The sequence below is a fragment of the Loxodonta africana genome, chromosome 25 (assembly GCF_030014295.1).
Source record: "Loxodonta africana isolate mLoxAfr1 chromosome 25, mLoxAfr1.hap2, whole genome shotgun sequence".
NCBI lineage: Eukaryota > Metazoa > Chordata > Mammalia > Proboscidea > Elephantidae > Loxodonta > Loxodonta africana.
Window position 1 is genome coordinate 51,472,885 of NC_087366.1, and position 16,062 is coordinate 51,488,946.

Here is a 16,062-nt window from a genome sequence, read left to right on the forward strand (position 1 = left end):
CAGATTGCCACATCTTTCTCTCGCAGAGCTGCTGGTGGATTCTAACCATCAACCTTGTGATTAGCAGCTAAGCGCTTTAACCACTGTGCCACCGGGGCTCCTGATGGCACATTAACCAAAAAAAAAAAAAAAAAACCCATTAAGGATGGCAAAAAAACAGAGTTTGAAAGACAAACTTATGATTTAGTTTTGATCCAGTTCTATCCCACTTATGTGTGGAGTCTTAAAGAACAAACCAGGGCCTGTGGAAGAGACGGCTGGAGTGGGTTACGTGTCTACGGTACTATCTGAGAAAACAATTTATAAATTCATGAATTCCCCTTAATGTCAAGAGCTATCTATCAGCTTCTTAGTCTTGCTTTGTTCCCTGGATCACCAGCATTTTCACAGGCAAGTCTCATCCGAGCACGCTTTCCTGCTGTGAAATCCAACACGTGGAATTTTAACCCCCCTGGGTTTCTCAGAAAACATTAAAGGACAAGTCATTAGCTAGAAAATACATATATAATCAGTTCTTGATTAAGCTTTCTCTCCAAATGAAAGGTATTGTTGTTGAAATATAGAAAAAAAAAAAAGGTCCAAAGTTTGCAAAAATTCTCTTCTATCGATGTTAGCATAGTATATAGTTTCACTCATAAGCACATAGGGCTCAAAAATCTCCTTTTGCATGGTTTATTTCCATCATAAATTGTTGTTTGTATTTTCTACAATGTGTAAAAACCCACAGGCTAAAAAACAGGAATACTTTATACATTTTACAAATAAAGATGTAAATGCTCAAAATAAATAGATAATAAATAAATAATTTTTTTTTTAAACCTCCTTTGCACTGACACGGGTTTCCTGTCGCCTGTAGCCCACCGCTCTGTACAGAAGTTAGGGACGTCCTTTGGCTAAAGGCTATGCAGCTGCTTATTGTACCTATAAGTTGCTATTCTCTACACTTTGCCCCAAAAGCACACTCTTGCCTGACCGCAAAGTGACAGGCTGGCGTCCCTGTCACAGGGGTCCCCCAGCCCTGTCACGGAGTTGTGCCAAATACCAAGCTCCAGCCGCACATGCACACATGAACATGCGTGCAGGCGTGTGCTTCCTGAATGGGCTCAGAGCAGCTGTGACCCACGGCCGTTCAGAGCAACTCTCCGAAGGGCTCTGCTCCCCCTTTAATACCACCTTCCCCTCCCACTCCTCCAACGCCCCCAGTGTGCTGCCAACCAAACTGCAAAGCCGAGTGACAGGCTGGAACCTCAAAGAAAACCCAGTGTCCAGTTCAAAGCATCCCTAAGTGAAGAGGGAGTGCATCTGAGCCCAGCACCGGAAGGAACAAAGAGGGTGAGGTCACATCAGCTGTGAAGCATCCATCACCACGCGAAGATGAAAAACCTCTAAACCCAACCAAAGGGCACTTGCAGATACCTGGTGCTGCCTGATGCTTTGATTCATGGCCACCCTTTTAATTAGCTCCTCTTGTCTCTGGAGGTTTCCAAAGAGCCGACCCCTCACTTCCACTCCCACGCCCCGCCACCATTCGCCTTCCCGGGGAGACAGTGCTGGAGCAGGCACTAGGGCTCGCCAAACACTTTTGACTGTGACCACCCTCACCCCCATCAGGAGCTCTTACTGACCTTTCGCAGAAGGAAGCAGATACGTTCAATGTTCCTCAGCCGTTCCCTCTATCAGGGGTGCACAAGAGAGAAAGGAGAGAGAGGTTAGGGATTTCCCTGAAAGAGTGTGAGACTCCCCCATGTTCAGCCGCCGGTGGAGGGGGCAGAACCCACCAGAGGCCCCTCCCAGCCACATGGCCACACACTCCTACCCAGGGCTTTTCCCTCCACCTTGTCATAGTCTTTTGTGGTCACAGAACTCTCCAGAGCACACAGTGGGCTCAGCTTTCCTCTCAGCTGTCTGGGCCCTCTGGGCCTGGAGCCCAGAGTAAGTTTCCGTACTTCTGTCTACAGGCAGTCTCTCAGCCTCCATGTACAGGCGTTGCGGTTGTTTTGGCTACTATAGAGCCAGCCCTGGCTTATGGTGACCCCATGCACAACAGAACCAAACGCTGCCCAGTCCTGCACCATTGCCATGACTGATTGCAGATTGGACCATGATAATCCATAGGGTTTTCACTGGCTGATTCTTGAAAATAGATTGCCAGGCCTTTCTTCCTAGTTCACCTTAGTCTAAAAACTCCAGGGAAATCTGTTCAGCATCTGTCTTAGTTATCTAGAGCTGCTATAACAGAAAACCACAAGTGGATGGTTTTAACAAAGAGAAATTTATTCTCTCACAGTTTAGGAGGCTAGAAGTCCATATTCAGGGTGCCAGCTCTAAGTGAAGGCTTTCTCTGTTGGCTCTGGGGGAAGGTCCTTGTCATCAATCTCCCCCTGGTCTAGGAGCTTTTCAGTGAAGGAACTCTGGGTCCAAAGGACATGCTCTGCTCCTGGCACTGCTTTCTTATTGCTATGAGGTCTCCCATCTCTCTTCTCTCGTTTGTATCTCGGAAGAGACTGACTTAAGACACAATCTAATCCTGCAGACTGAGTCCTGCCTCATTAACAACACATAGGAAAATCACATCAGACGACAAAATGGTGGACAATCACACAATACTGGGAATCATGGCCTAGCCAAGTTGACACACATTTTGGGGGGGACACAATTCAATCCATAACAGCATCATAGCAACAAGCAAGCCTCCACAGACAGGCGGTGGCTGGCCATGAAGTGCATTGGCTGGAAATCGAACCCCGGTCTCCTTCATGGAAGGCAAGAGCTCTACCACCGAACCACCCTAAGATGGTCAAACTCTAGCATTGGCCCCATGTGTTCACCAAACTTCCTGAAGCCCCTAGTCGCCCTCCCAGGAGGACTTCTCATCTGGGTCTCAGAGAACATTATGTGCCCTGATTAGTGTCTCAGGAAGACAAGTTCTCTGCCTGATGGCTTGGTTTTATTTTTCTTAAAATAAGTGTTTCTGGAGGAAGCGCTCTCCCTGCTAAATTAGACACCAAGAGTCGCCTCGGGCCAAGACTTTTCAAAAAGGCCAAGTCCGTCTCCAGAGTCTGGCTGGCTGCCAAGTGAAGCTGCTTTGTGGCTGGGCAGGAGCTGACGTTCACATCTCCGGCAAATGATGTTGCCTTCCTTCCCCTGCAATGACTCTCACGGTCCCCAAAGCCATGCTGAACACAGCTGTGGTACCACCAGTGCTTCACTATCCAGGCAGTTCAGTTGCCATAGCTTTCGTGGTAATGTGATGCCTCCTGAATCTGAAGAGGACAGGTGGCTGAGACACTTCAATTTCCCTAACTGAATCACAAATACAGTGATTTCCAAGCATCTTTGAAGCCCTGAGGAAACAGCCCACATCAGGACAAATCAGTGTCCACGTGGCTAGGAAGACAGATTGCATCCTTCTCAACACATGTACATGGCACACACATGCACACACAAGCATACAAACACGTGCACGCACACACACACATGCATACAAACACGTGCAAGCACACACACAAGAAGCACACACATGCATACAAACACGTGTAGGCACACACACACAAGAAGCATACACATGCGCACACACACACAGAGCTGAGGCTGCCTAACTGGAGGGTAACAAAAACAGGTGCGAAATAGCAGGCATGAAGGAGGGAGGGACAGGGCACACGCTGGCTCCGTCACTGGTGGGCCAGATCACTCTCAAGGACAACATCTCCCATTGCTTTAAAGTGAGACAGAACACCCAGGTGGTAAAGAGACAGGGACAGGGTTAACCCGAGAAACAAGCGGGAACACTGAGCAGCCCTCTTCCTCCGAAGGGGGTTCACCCAGCAGGTCCAACAATATTTGGAGCTTTAGGGGATCTTGGATCTAAAGAGCCGCAGGCCTCACTCATGTCCATTTAGAAAGGCAGCACAGCAACAGGCAATTGTTTTCAGTGCAAGTCCTCCCCGGGCCGACTTATCACCCAGGGAAGAGGCTCCTCAAGCCACCTGAGCCTGACACGCTGCTCCACGGCTCTGCAGAGGCCGAGAGCTTGAAGACGCCTCAAGTGAGGCCTCTAAACACACCTAACTTCCTTCCAGGGGCTAACATCCTAAGAACTGGGGAGATATGTCTAAAACTCTCCCATTTAGGGTTTTTATGTCATCTTATATTTATATTATTATTTTTTTTAATCCCAGATGAGTTCTTTCCCCAGAGGCATCAAGGAGCTTTACTGTGTCCATGAAAAATGTCTGGGTGCCACAGACATTAATTAATTAGTTAACTAATTAAAGGTATAGCTCAGAAGTAAAAACAGAGCTGAGCTCCAGCTCCTATGCTATATTGCTACAAGCTTCACCCTTCTGTGTTCATTCACTCTTCCACCAGCCTATGTATCGACTGAGAGCCTACTCTTTGCAGCTTCTGTTCTTGCACTGCCCCTCTACAGTAGCTCCTCATGGAGCTTATAAGAGCCATACCCGTTGCTGTTGAGTCGACTCCGAGACTCATAGCAACCCTGTAAGACAGAGCAGACCTGCCCCATAGAGTTTCCAAGGAGCGCCTGGTGGATTCGAACTGCCAACCTCTTGCTTAGCAGCTGTAGCTCTTAACCACTATGCCACCAGGGTTTCCAGGGACTTGCCATAGTGAGATGGAAACTAGCTCCACAAAAATGTGTCATGGTTACACCAATCCCCTGTAATCCAGGGTGGAATTCTTGTGATAGGATTAAGTGGCAGGACCAATTTCTCCCCCAGCATTTACCCTGGGACCATACAAGAAATTGCTGGACGTTCTAAGTGGCCTGCTTTCCACCTTGAGCCTACAGTTGGGATGAGGGAAAACAGACCCTTGACTTCCCCAGCATTCCAAAAGGGAAGCTCTCTCTTGGCCTTCAACAGCTTTGTGTACCTGGTAGATATTGACGAGCCAGGTGGGCTGTGTTGGCACCAAATGCAAAAACATCCAGAGAGAAACGAGATCTGGGGTGAAACCCTCTCAGGCCTAACAGATCCAAGTTATCAAACGTAAGTGGTGAGGGGGAAGGATGGAAACGAAATGGATTTTAATAATTGTAAGTTTCACAAAGTGTCATAGATTTTCACGTGGATCTTAGAGATCCTTTCAACTTGCAACAAAGAGTTGGCTCCATCTCATTGGATCAAAGAATATAATGTGAAACGGGGCCTTAAGCATTATCGAATCAAGCCTCTTAAAGAGACAACCCAGAGTATGTGGTTAAGAACACGGGCTTTGAAGACAGGCAGACCTGGCTTCAAATCGTGACTTCACCACTCATGAGCTACGAGTCCCTGGACAAGAGACTCAGTTGTGTAGTCTGTAAGTTGGGTTAATGATGCCTGTCTGGCAGAGCTGTAAGGATTATAGATTTTGTATATAAAGTTCCTTGTTGTTGTTGCTAGTTGCCATCAAGTCAATTCTGACTCATGGCCACCCCATATGTGCAGAATAGAATTGCTCCATAGAGCTTTCAAGGCTGTGATCTTTGGGAAGCAGACTGCCAGGCCTGTCTTCCAAGGTGCCTTTGGGTGAGTTTAAACCACCAACCTTTCGGCTGCTAGTTGAGCATTTGATCGTTTGCACCACTCAAGAACTCCATAAAGTTCCAAGCACGCAGTAAAATCTCCAAAAATTACAACTCTAATAATAACCCTAACCTCCTACTTTTAGAGAGGGATGCATAGGTCTGGTCCCACACAGTAGTCTTTTGTTACCTCCACAAGAGCATATCCTTCCTCAGGGGGGCTATACCTAAAGAAGATTGGGTCTCTTTGTCCCTATTACTAAAGGGTGATACCATAAGACTTCCAGGTTAAGATGACAGCCATGCTAGTAGAGGCTGGCGTTCTCTCTACAACATCCTACTGAAAATACCAGCAAAGCTATTCAAACAGACAAAAATTTGCCTTTGCTCTGGAAACCGTGACCTAGAAGGAACTTCAGCTAAACACGGGACCAGTGGGTTTGGCTTGAGAAACACGCTCACACGAACTGTGCATCCTCAGCCCTGAACCTAGAGTGCCAGCCTGGAACACGTTTACAAAAGGCTCTGTCCACATGCATGGCTGATGTCTGGCTCTGAGACATGGGTTGTTCTGACCAGAGAAACAGGCAGCCAACAACCAGCCTCACCCAACGGAGACTATGTCCTCCTCCTCTTCCTGCATCCAGGACTCTCCTTCTACATCCTTTCACAGCTCCCAATTAGAGGCAAAGCCTGGGCAGGGGCAGGGCAGCAGAAAAGTACCGAGTGGTGAGTTCTAACCACTTATTCCACGTTGTCTCTTTAAGAGACGTGATTGGGGATGAGCATGATGGAGCACTAGGGTTCTGTGGGCAGTGAGCACTGGGCAGGTGGTCTTCCACGTACTGAAGTCTGGACCAAGACAACCAGGTGCATCTGAGTCCTCCATGGGAGGTGAGCTGCCCACAGGACCACAGAGCCACCCAAGATGAATGCACACTGAGCAATGGACATTGAGCAGATGAACACATGCAGGGCCAGGGTCTTTGTACATCAACCCTCCCTCCTAGTCTCCATCTGAGAAAGCCCGGCACCCAAGTACAGGGTGGGCAGGGCCACTAATGAGCTCACCAGCCCTGCAAACATGTGAGCAAACATGGGGCCACTCTCCTTGGTCAAGGATGAGTAGTTGAGAAACACCAACACAAGGCCTTGAGGACTCAGCCTGGCAGCCCCTTCCCACCTGGGTCATTGGGACTTTTCACTCTTGACTTGCAAGATATCTCAAGACCAAGAAGAAGAAGTCTTCTCAAGCCGGGTATGGGGTCATGATCATGTTTTTTCCTTTACTCCTCCTACTCATCGACATCCTCGCCCTCCTTCCCAGGCCCTGGGTGGCCTGTGGTGACATCACCCTTCCCATCCCAGCACCCACACTTACCGCATGAACAGGGTTGCACTGGTCTATGGGACTCTTAAAATCCGTCCTTAACTCATCAAAGGCGATTATCTGCAATGCAATATGCAGGATGAGATATTAGTGCAAAGATGAGGCAATATACCCCATCCAAAGCTTCCCGCAGATCTGCTTCAAAACAACAGAGGCCAGCAGAAGAGGGCATAGACCAAACGAAGCTGGCCAGGAGTGGTCACTGTTGAAGCTGGTGAGAGGCACATGGAGTTGATTATACTATCCTGTCTACTTTTGTGTGAGCTCAAACATGTCGAAAATAAAGTTTTTTAAGACCCCTGTGCCTTTCAAAGATATAGAGAAAGCCTATTGTGATAATAACCAGCTGGGGTTTAGATACAGGCACAAAAAATTTTAAATTTCCAACCAGCAATTTTGGCTCTTCTCCTTATAGAAAGGGCAGTTTTACTTCTTATTTTTGTTCCTTCTGGCAGAGATGCCGAGTGGCAGTAAAATGGACAGAAGCCAGGCAAAAGAAAGGTTAAAAAAAAACAAAGAAAGTAGAGTTAACAATAGTAATAATAAATAACCTGATCACTCAGTCTGTGAGTGTCACAGGGACGCTCAGCTGCCCAACAACCACTGCGCAGCAGCTCAGCCCATTGGACTTTGGTCTAACGTTCATCCTGGAAAGAGATCCACAGCTCTATGAGAGCAACAGTTTCCCCATTTGGGGGAGAATATTGAAGGTGATCTTCTCCAGTCACAGAATAAGTGATGACACGTCCACAGAGAGAACTAACAGAGGTATGAAGGTTCCCAAGCCCACCCCTCACCCCAGCCGCCCTGTCCCCAGAAGGGCTGGGTGGCGGACAAGGTGGTATCTGGCCACCTCTCTTAGAGGGTGGAGGCCTTGGGTACCATCAACGTGTCTCTCCTGGGCTGCGTGTAAATGAACATAACCAATTCCTCCCACTAAGGCACATCCCAGGGGTCCCTGACCACGTGGCAGAATTGCTGAAGGAAGCCATGAAGCCAGCACATCCTCCCCCCACCAAAGAGACTCCATTCCAGCAACCCAGGGCTGGAGAGTAAGTACCAAGTGAGGGAAAACAACTGACATCCCTCTACAAAGTAAGTGTCATTGTAAAGCAGTCATATGTCATCCTGATTTCAGTACTCCTCAGAGTCAGAGGAAAACTCTCCCATAACTTGTATTCAGTGGACACATTTCTATGTCATGCTTCGCCAGGTAGGTCACTATCCAGCTGGGACTTGAACACCCTAGACACGGAAAACTCACCACTTGCTGAGGACGCTCATGCCATTTCTGGGCACCTCGAATTAACGCACCACCTTCCCTTGTTGAATGAATGTATGCTTCCCTGCAGCCTCCACCCACAGCCAGCTAACTACAGCCCACCAGCCAAGTATGGCCTGGATTTGGTTTTTATATTTCTAAATGGTTGAAAAAATCAAAAGAATACTATTCATGAGGTGTAAAAATTGTATGAAATTTAAATTTCAGGGTCCATAAAAAAAGTTTTATTAGAACGCAGCCACATTCTCTCATTTACACACCATCTATAGCTGGTTTCAGACAACAGCAACATTGAGTAGCTGCGATAGAGACCGTATGGCCTGCAAAGCCCAAGATGTTTACTACCTGCCCTGCCTCCTTTTTTCCCCAGAAAAAAGAATGTGCCAATCTCCGGTCTAGTAGTCCTTTATTTACCTTTTAGAGCTGCATTCTCCAATATGGCGGCCACTAGCCGCGTGCGGCCATTGAAATTTTCATTGAAATTAATTAAACTTAAAAAATCAATTCCTAGCTACCACGCGTGTGCTCAAAACCCACGTGCATCTAGGAGCTATTAGGCAACACAGACGTAAAACATTTCCACCATTGCAGAAATTTCCATTGAACGGCGCTGCTTTAGAAGCACATAGGATGGATCAAGCCACTCTTCTACAGGAAAACCCTTTAAATGTTCTCAGCTTTCATGACCCCACCAGGTCCTTCTTCTTCAAGCTAAATCACTACAACTGTTGTTTATATAAACTGATGCTAGGTCGCCTTGTCATCCTGATTGTCCTTCACGGACATTGCTGTTTACAAATGTGAATCCTAAAGTGTGATTGTCAGAACCAAACATCATGGTGGAAATCAGCCGGCACAGAGGGTAAGACCATCACTCACCTCCTTTGTTCTCTAACCTATGTCTCTGTTGATACAATCTAATAGAATTAGCTTCTTTGTGCCCATACCACATTCCTAGCTTCATGGTAAACTGGCATTGCCTAAAAGCCCTGGTGTTCTTTCATGTGCTTTAGTTAAGCTCAGTCAACCTTACTTTGCCTGGGTATTGATAGACATGGGGCCTAGGAGCAGGAACTCAGCATTTATCCCTATTAATTCCTCCCCACTCGGTTTGGTCCATTGGTCCAATGTGCTGAGACATGAGCTATCTCCCAATTACAAATCCTAATAAGCATAATGTCCTCAATACCCACACCGATAGAAACTAAGCAGGACCAAGAGCCCTAAGCTCACCCTTCCTAGCTGCCCGCTAGGCTGACATCAGCACTCTTTGGGCCAATTATTTATCCAGTTATAAAGGCAATTGACTATATTTTGGTCCAGCCAACTGAACGTAATTCTCTGTATAGCTGTGAAACACCACAACTGATGATGCACTCAAAAAGACTGGGAACCCATGGAGTAAAGGAGTCAAGCCCCCCAAACTGGTGAAAACACACCTGTGTAATCCCCATCCTGTCTTGTATCCTGTGGCTGCGTCCCCATAGAAGTTTTGGGAGGTAGGTCTGGGGTAAATGGAGAAAAGGCAGCTGGTGCGGGGAGCAAGGGAGAGCAGCCCCTGGGGATTTCAAGCTGTTTGGCGAGTCTGAGAGAGGACAACCACTGCCCCTTCAGCCCCTGGCCTTGAACACAGCATGGAGAAGGGAAGACAGCTCATGCCTTTGAGCCCCATGAGGTAATAGGTCCTTCAGGTCCTTTCTGATGATGGCGAGGTCAATGTACAACTGAGAGTAAGGGCTTTCAGCATCCACACTCCCAGTGGCTACTCACTAATTAATCCATCCGTTCGCTTGACAAACACTCAGTGAGCATCTTTTACAAACGCCCTGGGCTAGCCACTGAAGATACAAAAACTAATAGGATATAGCCCCTTTCCTCATTAAGTCCCTGGTCTAGAGGAGGAGATAAGCAGGTAAGCAGATAATTACAGAGAATATGGTTAAGTCCTACAATCGAGGTCTACCACCTGTGTCTCAGTTTGTCATACTGTGGTGGCTTGCATGTTGCTATGACGTGGAAGCTTTGTCACTGGTATTTCAAATGCCAGCAGAGTGACTTGTGGACAGGTTTCAGCAGAACTTCCAGACTAAGACAAACTAGAAAGAAACGGCTGGCAATCTGCTTCCAAAAACCCATGGATCACAACAGAATATTGTCTGACTCGCTTGCTTGATGGTACTTAGTAACTGTTGATCCAGTGATAAGATCACTTTAAATCCCACTCTTTTTTTTTATTATTTTTACTGATAGTAAAATTCACACTTTTTTGGCGTAGTTGTATGAATCTTCACAAATGCATGGATGGATGGATGGATGGACAGATAGACAGAGAGATAGGTAGCTGGTGTCAAGGTGACTACACTTCATGGAGACCTTTTGTACAACAGAACGAAACGTTGCCTGTCCTTATTCATCTTCACCATCACCGCCATGTTCACGTCCACTGTCGCGACAACTGTATCACTCCATCTCACCGAGGGTCTCCCTTGCTCTTACTGGCCCTCAACCTCACCGAACGTGATGTCCTACTCCAGAGATTGATCCCTCCTGATGACATGTCCAAAGCAAGCGAGCCAGACAACATTCTGTTGTGATCTGTAAGGTTTTCATTGGCCTATTTTCAGAAGTAGATCGCCAGGCCTTTCTTCCTTGTTTGTCTTAGTCTGGATGATCTGCTGAAACCTGTCCACCATGGGTGGCCCTGCTGGTATTCGAAATACCGATGGCACAGCTTCCACCATCATAGCAACATGCGAGCCACCACAGTACGACAAACTGACAGACGGGTGATGGGACAATTGCAGACAGTCACATAAGCACCACCACACTCAAGGTACGGAATAGTTCTATCATCTCAAAAAACAAAAAGTCTCCATTGTTGCCCTTTGGAGTCAATCTCTCCTCCATCCCTAAACCCTGGAAACCGATAAACTGTTCTCCATCTCTATAGGTCTGCCTTTTCCAGAAAGGCATATAAGTGGAATCATACAGTGTGTGGCCTTCCGAGTCTAGTTTTTTCCACTTAGCATAATGCATTTAAGATTCAGCCATGTTGTATGTATCAATAGTTCGTTACTTTTTATTGCTGAGTAGTACACCATTGTATAGGTGAACCCCAGTTGGTTTATTCATTTACCAGTTAAAGGCCATTTGGGTTGTTCTGAGTTTTTGACAAATATGAATAAAGTTCCCATACACGTTTGTGTAAAGGTTTTTGATTCTCTTGGATAAATAGGATGGGGGTTGTTGGTTCATACATTAAGGGCATATTTATTTAATTTTATAAGAAACTGACAAGCTTTTGCAGAGGGGCTGTGCCATTTTGCATAACCACCAGCAATGTATGAAAGTTCCAGTCACTCTGCATCGTTGCCAAAACTTGGTATTGTCACTTGTTTTTCTTTCTTTTTTTTAATCTTAGCCATTTGAATAAGTACGTAGAGGCAGAATTTGCTTTTCTCCAGTGATAAATGATGTAGTGTATCCTTATTTGCCATCCATACGTCTTCTTTGGTGAAATATGTGTTTCAACCATTTGCCTGTTTTTTAATTTTAAGCTGCTTCTTATTGATGAGTTTTGAGAGTTCTTTATGTATTCTGGCCGTAAGTCCTTTGTCAGAGCTGTGATTTGCAAATATTTTCTTCTAGTCTGCGGTGTGTCTTTTCATCCTTAGTAAAATGTTTCACAGAGAAAGTTTTTAATTTTGACACTTAACAGCTTATCCCATTTATCTGTTTTTTTTTTTTTTTTTTGGGGGGGGGTCCTACTTTTGGTGATGAATCTAAGAACTCTTTGCCTACCCCAAGGCCACAAAGATTTCCTCCTCTGTTTTCTTCTAAAACCTGAAATTTTCTTTGTCAGAAGATTTTAACTACAAATTTAATTTCTTTAATGCATATAGGACTATTCAAGCTATCTAGTTCTTGCATGAACTTTAATATAGTGTGATTTCAAGGAATTGGCCTGTTTAATCTAAGTCTTGAATTTATATTCAGAGCCACCTTCATTTTCTGTTTATTCTCCCCTCCTTTTTTCTTGACCAGACCTCTGAGGTAGAGGTTAAACATGGAAAAGGCTAGAAAAGACAGCAGCACAACAGTGGGGGAAAGTTGAAGGGGAGCAGTTCTTCTACAAGCTGGTGACCTAGATCCTAGATAACCAGGGTGTCTATGACCCAGCTTTGGGGCTGCGCTGTGCCTGAAAACACAGGCCAAAAGCGAGGCGCTGGGTGGAAGAATCAGGAATCTTACTGGAGATGCTCCACCAGAGGGAAGAGAAGGTCAGATGCCAGGACCCACTGTTGTGCCAAGCAAGAGGGTCCTGGAGAATCAGAGCCAGGGGCCCTGGGGGAGCCTATGGCGATATCTAGAAAGAAGGAAGCTATAAGCAGCAACACACTCAATGTGAAGCTGTTTCTATGAAAGCCAAACTGCCACCACCACTCAGCTCAGGCTAACTCATCCCAAAGGCTGTGCCCAAACCCTTCAGCCTGCCCCACACAGCATCACCAGGCAACAATTTGCTGGCCAAATGAAGCCCTCACCAAGGACTTGAGGCCCTCCCACAGTGATGCCAGCCTCTACTTGAGTCTTCCCTAAGTCTGCAGGGCCTCCCTCCCTTCAGGCCTCAACTCCAGGAGGAGGAAGCAGCCTGGATCCACCTCAAGAGACAGAATTATATAAACACTCCAAAAGGCTCTTCAGGAAGCCTTCCTTCTTTAGGTCCACAGCATTATAATCAGGAGATAAAAGTGTCCTCGCTTGCCTGAAACAGTTGTTTTGTCATAAATAATCATGCTGCAGTATGGCAAAAACCTTCCTGAAAGAATAAGGAATGACTGAAATCTCAACCTCAGTTATCCAGTGAGCCTCTGGGGTTCATCAGAGACTTTGGCATTAGGAAAAGTCTACTTTCTTCTGGGACCTTCTCTTCCCTGTGTTCAAGCCACAGTGTCTTCTTGTTTCTGAAAGATCTAAATGGTTGAAACCTTATTATCTTGCATTTGCACTGCACCATCTTATTGATCTGTACAACAACTCCGTGAACTGGATGGGGATTCACCCCCAGCATAAGGCTAGGGAAATCAAGACCCAGTCAGACAGCTTAAATGACATATTCTAGACTGTACAGTAAGTGCAGCCCACACCAGGACCTGGGTCTTTCTAATCCTGGATTGATTAGTGCTCTATCAAACTCTTGGCTCTGAATGGAACAACCAGAATGGAAATACAGTTGTCCCACGGTTTCCACGGGGGATTGGTTCCAGGACTCCCCAAGGGTCCGAGAATGCTCAAGCCTGTTACATAAATGATATAGTATTTGCATATAACCTACACACATCCTCCGGTATATTTTAAATCATTTCTAAACAAAAAAACCAAACCTATTGCTATCAAGTCAATTTCAACTCATAGAGTCCCTATAGGACAGAGTAGAACTGCCCCATAGAGTTTCCAAGGAGGGCTGGTGGATTCGAACTGCCAACCTTTTGGTTAGCAGCTGAGTTCTTAACCACTGTGCCATCATCTCTAGATTACTTATAATACAATATAAATGCTATTTAAATAGTTGTTATATAGCACTGTATTGTTTAGAGAATAATGACAAAGACTCAACAATGCTAAAACGAGGAGTGCTGGAGAGAGACTGAGGATTGTGACATGCGGGAGGCTAGAGCAGAGGATGCGTACACATCGCTTCATTCAAGCAGATTCAGGCAGTGCTCGGTGCGCGGCAAATTCAAGCATTGCTTTTGTAACTTTCTTCTGTTTTATCAGAATAGTTTCCATCCGCAGTTGGTTGAATCCACGGATGAGGAACCCGAGAATATGAAGGGCCAACTGTAATGAGAATATTCATGCATTGTGAAGAATGCAACCAATGTCACTGAGCAACTTGTGTAGAAACTGTTAAATGGAAACCTAAGCTGCTATGTAAACCTTCACTGAATAAAATTTTATTTAAAAAAAAAAAAAAAGATACTTGGATCTGGAATACAGCAGTGAGCAAGAAAAGAAAGTCCCTGCCATTACAGAGCTTACAATCAGGAGTGGCGGTGAAGCAGATAATAAGCAAATAAAGAAGAAAATATATCAGAAAATGGTAGGTCTCATGAAGAAAATAAAACAGGGTGATGACTGGAGGCACTTAGTGATGAAGGTCAAAGACCACAGCCTTCAGTAGGGTTTATGCCTCAACATGAAAACAAAAAACAAAAATCCTCATAAGTAGACCGATAAACAACATCATGATAAATGGAGAAGAAATTGAAGTTGTCAATGATTTCATTCTACTGGAATCAGCAATCAACATCCATGGAAGCAGCAGTCAGGAAATCAAATGACCTATTGCACTACGAAAATATGTTGCGAAAGACCTCTTCCAAGTTTTAAAAAGCAAAGCTGTTACTTTGATGACTAAGGTGCACCTGGCCCACATCATGGTCTTCTCAATCACCTCATATGCATGCAAAAGCTAGACAATGAAAAACGAAGACAGAAGAATTGATGCATTTGAATTGTGGTGTTGGTGAAAAATATTGAATACACCATGGACTGCTAGAAGAATGAATAAATTCAGTCTTAGAAGAAATACAACCAGAATGCTCCATAGAAGTGAGGATGGCAAGACTTCATCTCACTTACTTTGGACTTGTCATCAGGAAAGGCCAATCACTAGAAAACAACATGATAGGTGGCAAGGTGGAGGGTTGGCAAAAGCGAGGGAAGCCCTTGGTGAGATAGATTGACACAAATAATGGGATCATTATTTATGTCCAGCAACAATGGACTCAAACACAGCAACGATCATGAAGATGGCACAGGACTGGGCAACACTTCCTTTTGTTATACATAGGTCACCATGAGCCAGAGCTGACTCAATGGCAAGAGTTTACCTTGGGTGGTCAAGGAAGGCTTCTCTGTGGAGGTGTCACTTCAATTGAGAGATCTGAATGACCAGAATGGGCCAGCCATGGGAAGGTCTGGGGAAGAAAGCCCTAGAAGCCCTAATAGGGGATCAAGTTTGACATTTTCGAGGTACAGAAAGGCCAAGGTGGTTGAAGCCCAGTGAGTGAGAGAGACAGAGGTAAGAGGTGAGGTTAAGATCAAGGAATGGCCAAGAACCTCACCTGTGTGGGATTCAACTAACTACAGATCTGCAAAGTATACCCCTATAACAAGGGGAATAGATGGTAGTCCATCTAGTCCACTGGAGATGTGGCCCCTCAGATAACTTGAGAATTGAGTGTGTTTGCTGCTTGTGGTCTGAACCTAACAAAGGCAGTTGCATGGACATGACCAAGGGGGCATCCACAATGTAGGTCGTTGGGAGAAACTAATACCAATTGTGCAGACTAAGGAACAGGTGAAAGGCTGGGTCACCCAAATGAAAGCCAGTGTTCAGAGGCAACATGAAAAGGGAGATCATGAATTCTGGTAAGTAAGACCCAGGATGCCAAAGGACTGATTTGGGTTAACCCACCTTACAGAGCAATTGGGAAAGGCTGCTCAAAGTTTTCTAATGTCAGACCACATGGCCTGACCCCCCAGGAAATCCTGCCAGGTCCATCAATCAACAAAAACAACTCCCTCACCAAGTTCTGAGTTTTAAAATGGGGTGAATGTGTTTTATATGTGGCAAGGACATGAATTTTGGGGGGCCAAAGGGTGGAATGTCATGGATTGAATTGTGTCCCCTAAAAATATGTGTCAACTTGGTTAGACCATGATTCCCAGCATTGTTTGGTTGTCCTCCATTTTGTGATTGATGTAATTTTCCTGTGCATTGTAAATCCTAATCTCTGCCTGTGGTTAATGAGGCAAGTTTAGATTAAGTTAAAGAGAATTAAGGTGGGATATAAC

At 45.5% G+C, this 16,062-nt stretch overlaps 1 protein-coding gene across 2 annotated transcripts in view; it reads right to left on the bottom strand.

Annotated features, from left to right (window-relative positions):
* The window catches only part of CNIH3 (cornichon family AMPA receptor auxiliary protein 3), a 151,450-nt gene that overhangs the window by 69,027 nt on the left and 66,361 nt on the right, over window positions 1-16,062 (bottom strand). Inside the window, exons 2-3 of one of the 2 annotated variants that reach the window (XM_003410937.3) lie at window positions 6,909-6,977; window positions 1,626-1,673 (exon numbers count right to left, since the gene is read on the bottom strand). In XM_003410937.3, the coding sequence (XP_003410985.1) occupies window positions 1,626-1,673; window positions 6,909-6,977 (117 nt within the window). The remainder of the gene's footprint in view (window positions 1-1,625; window positions 1,674-6,908; window positions 6,978-16,062) is intronic. The other variant, XM_023549359.2, reaches the window with a different exon arrangement.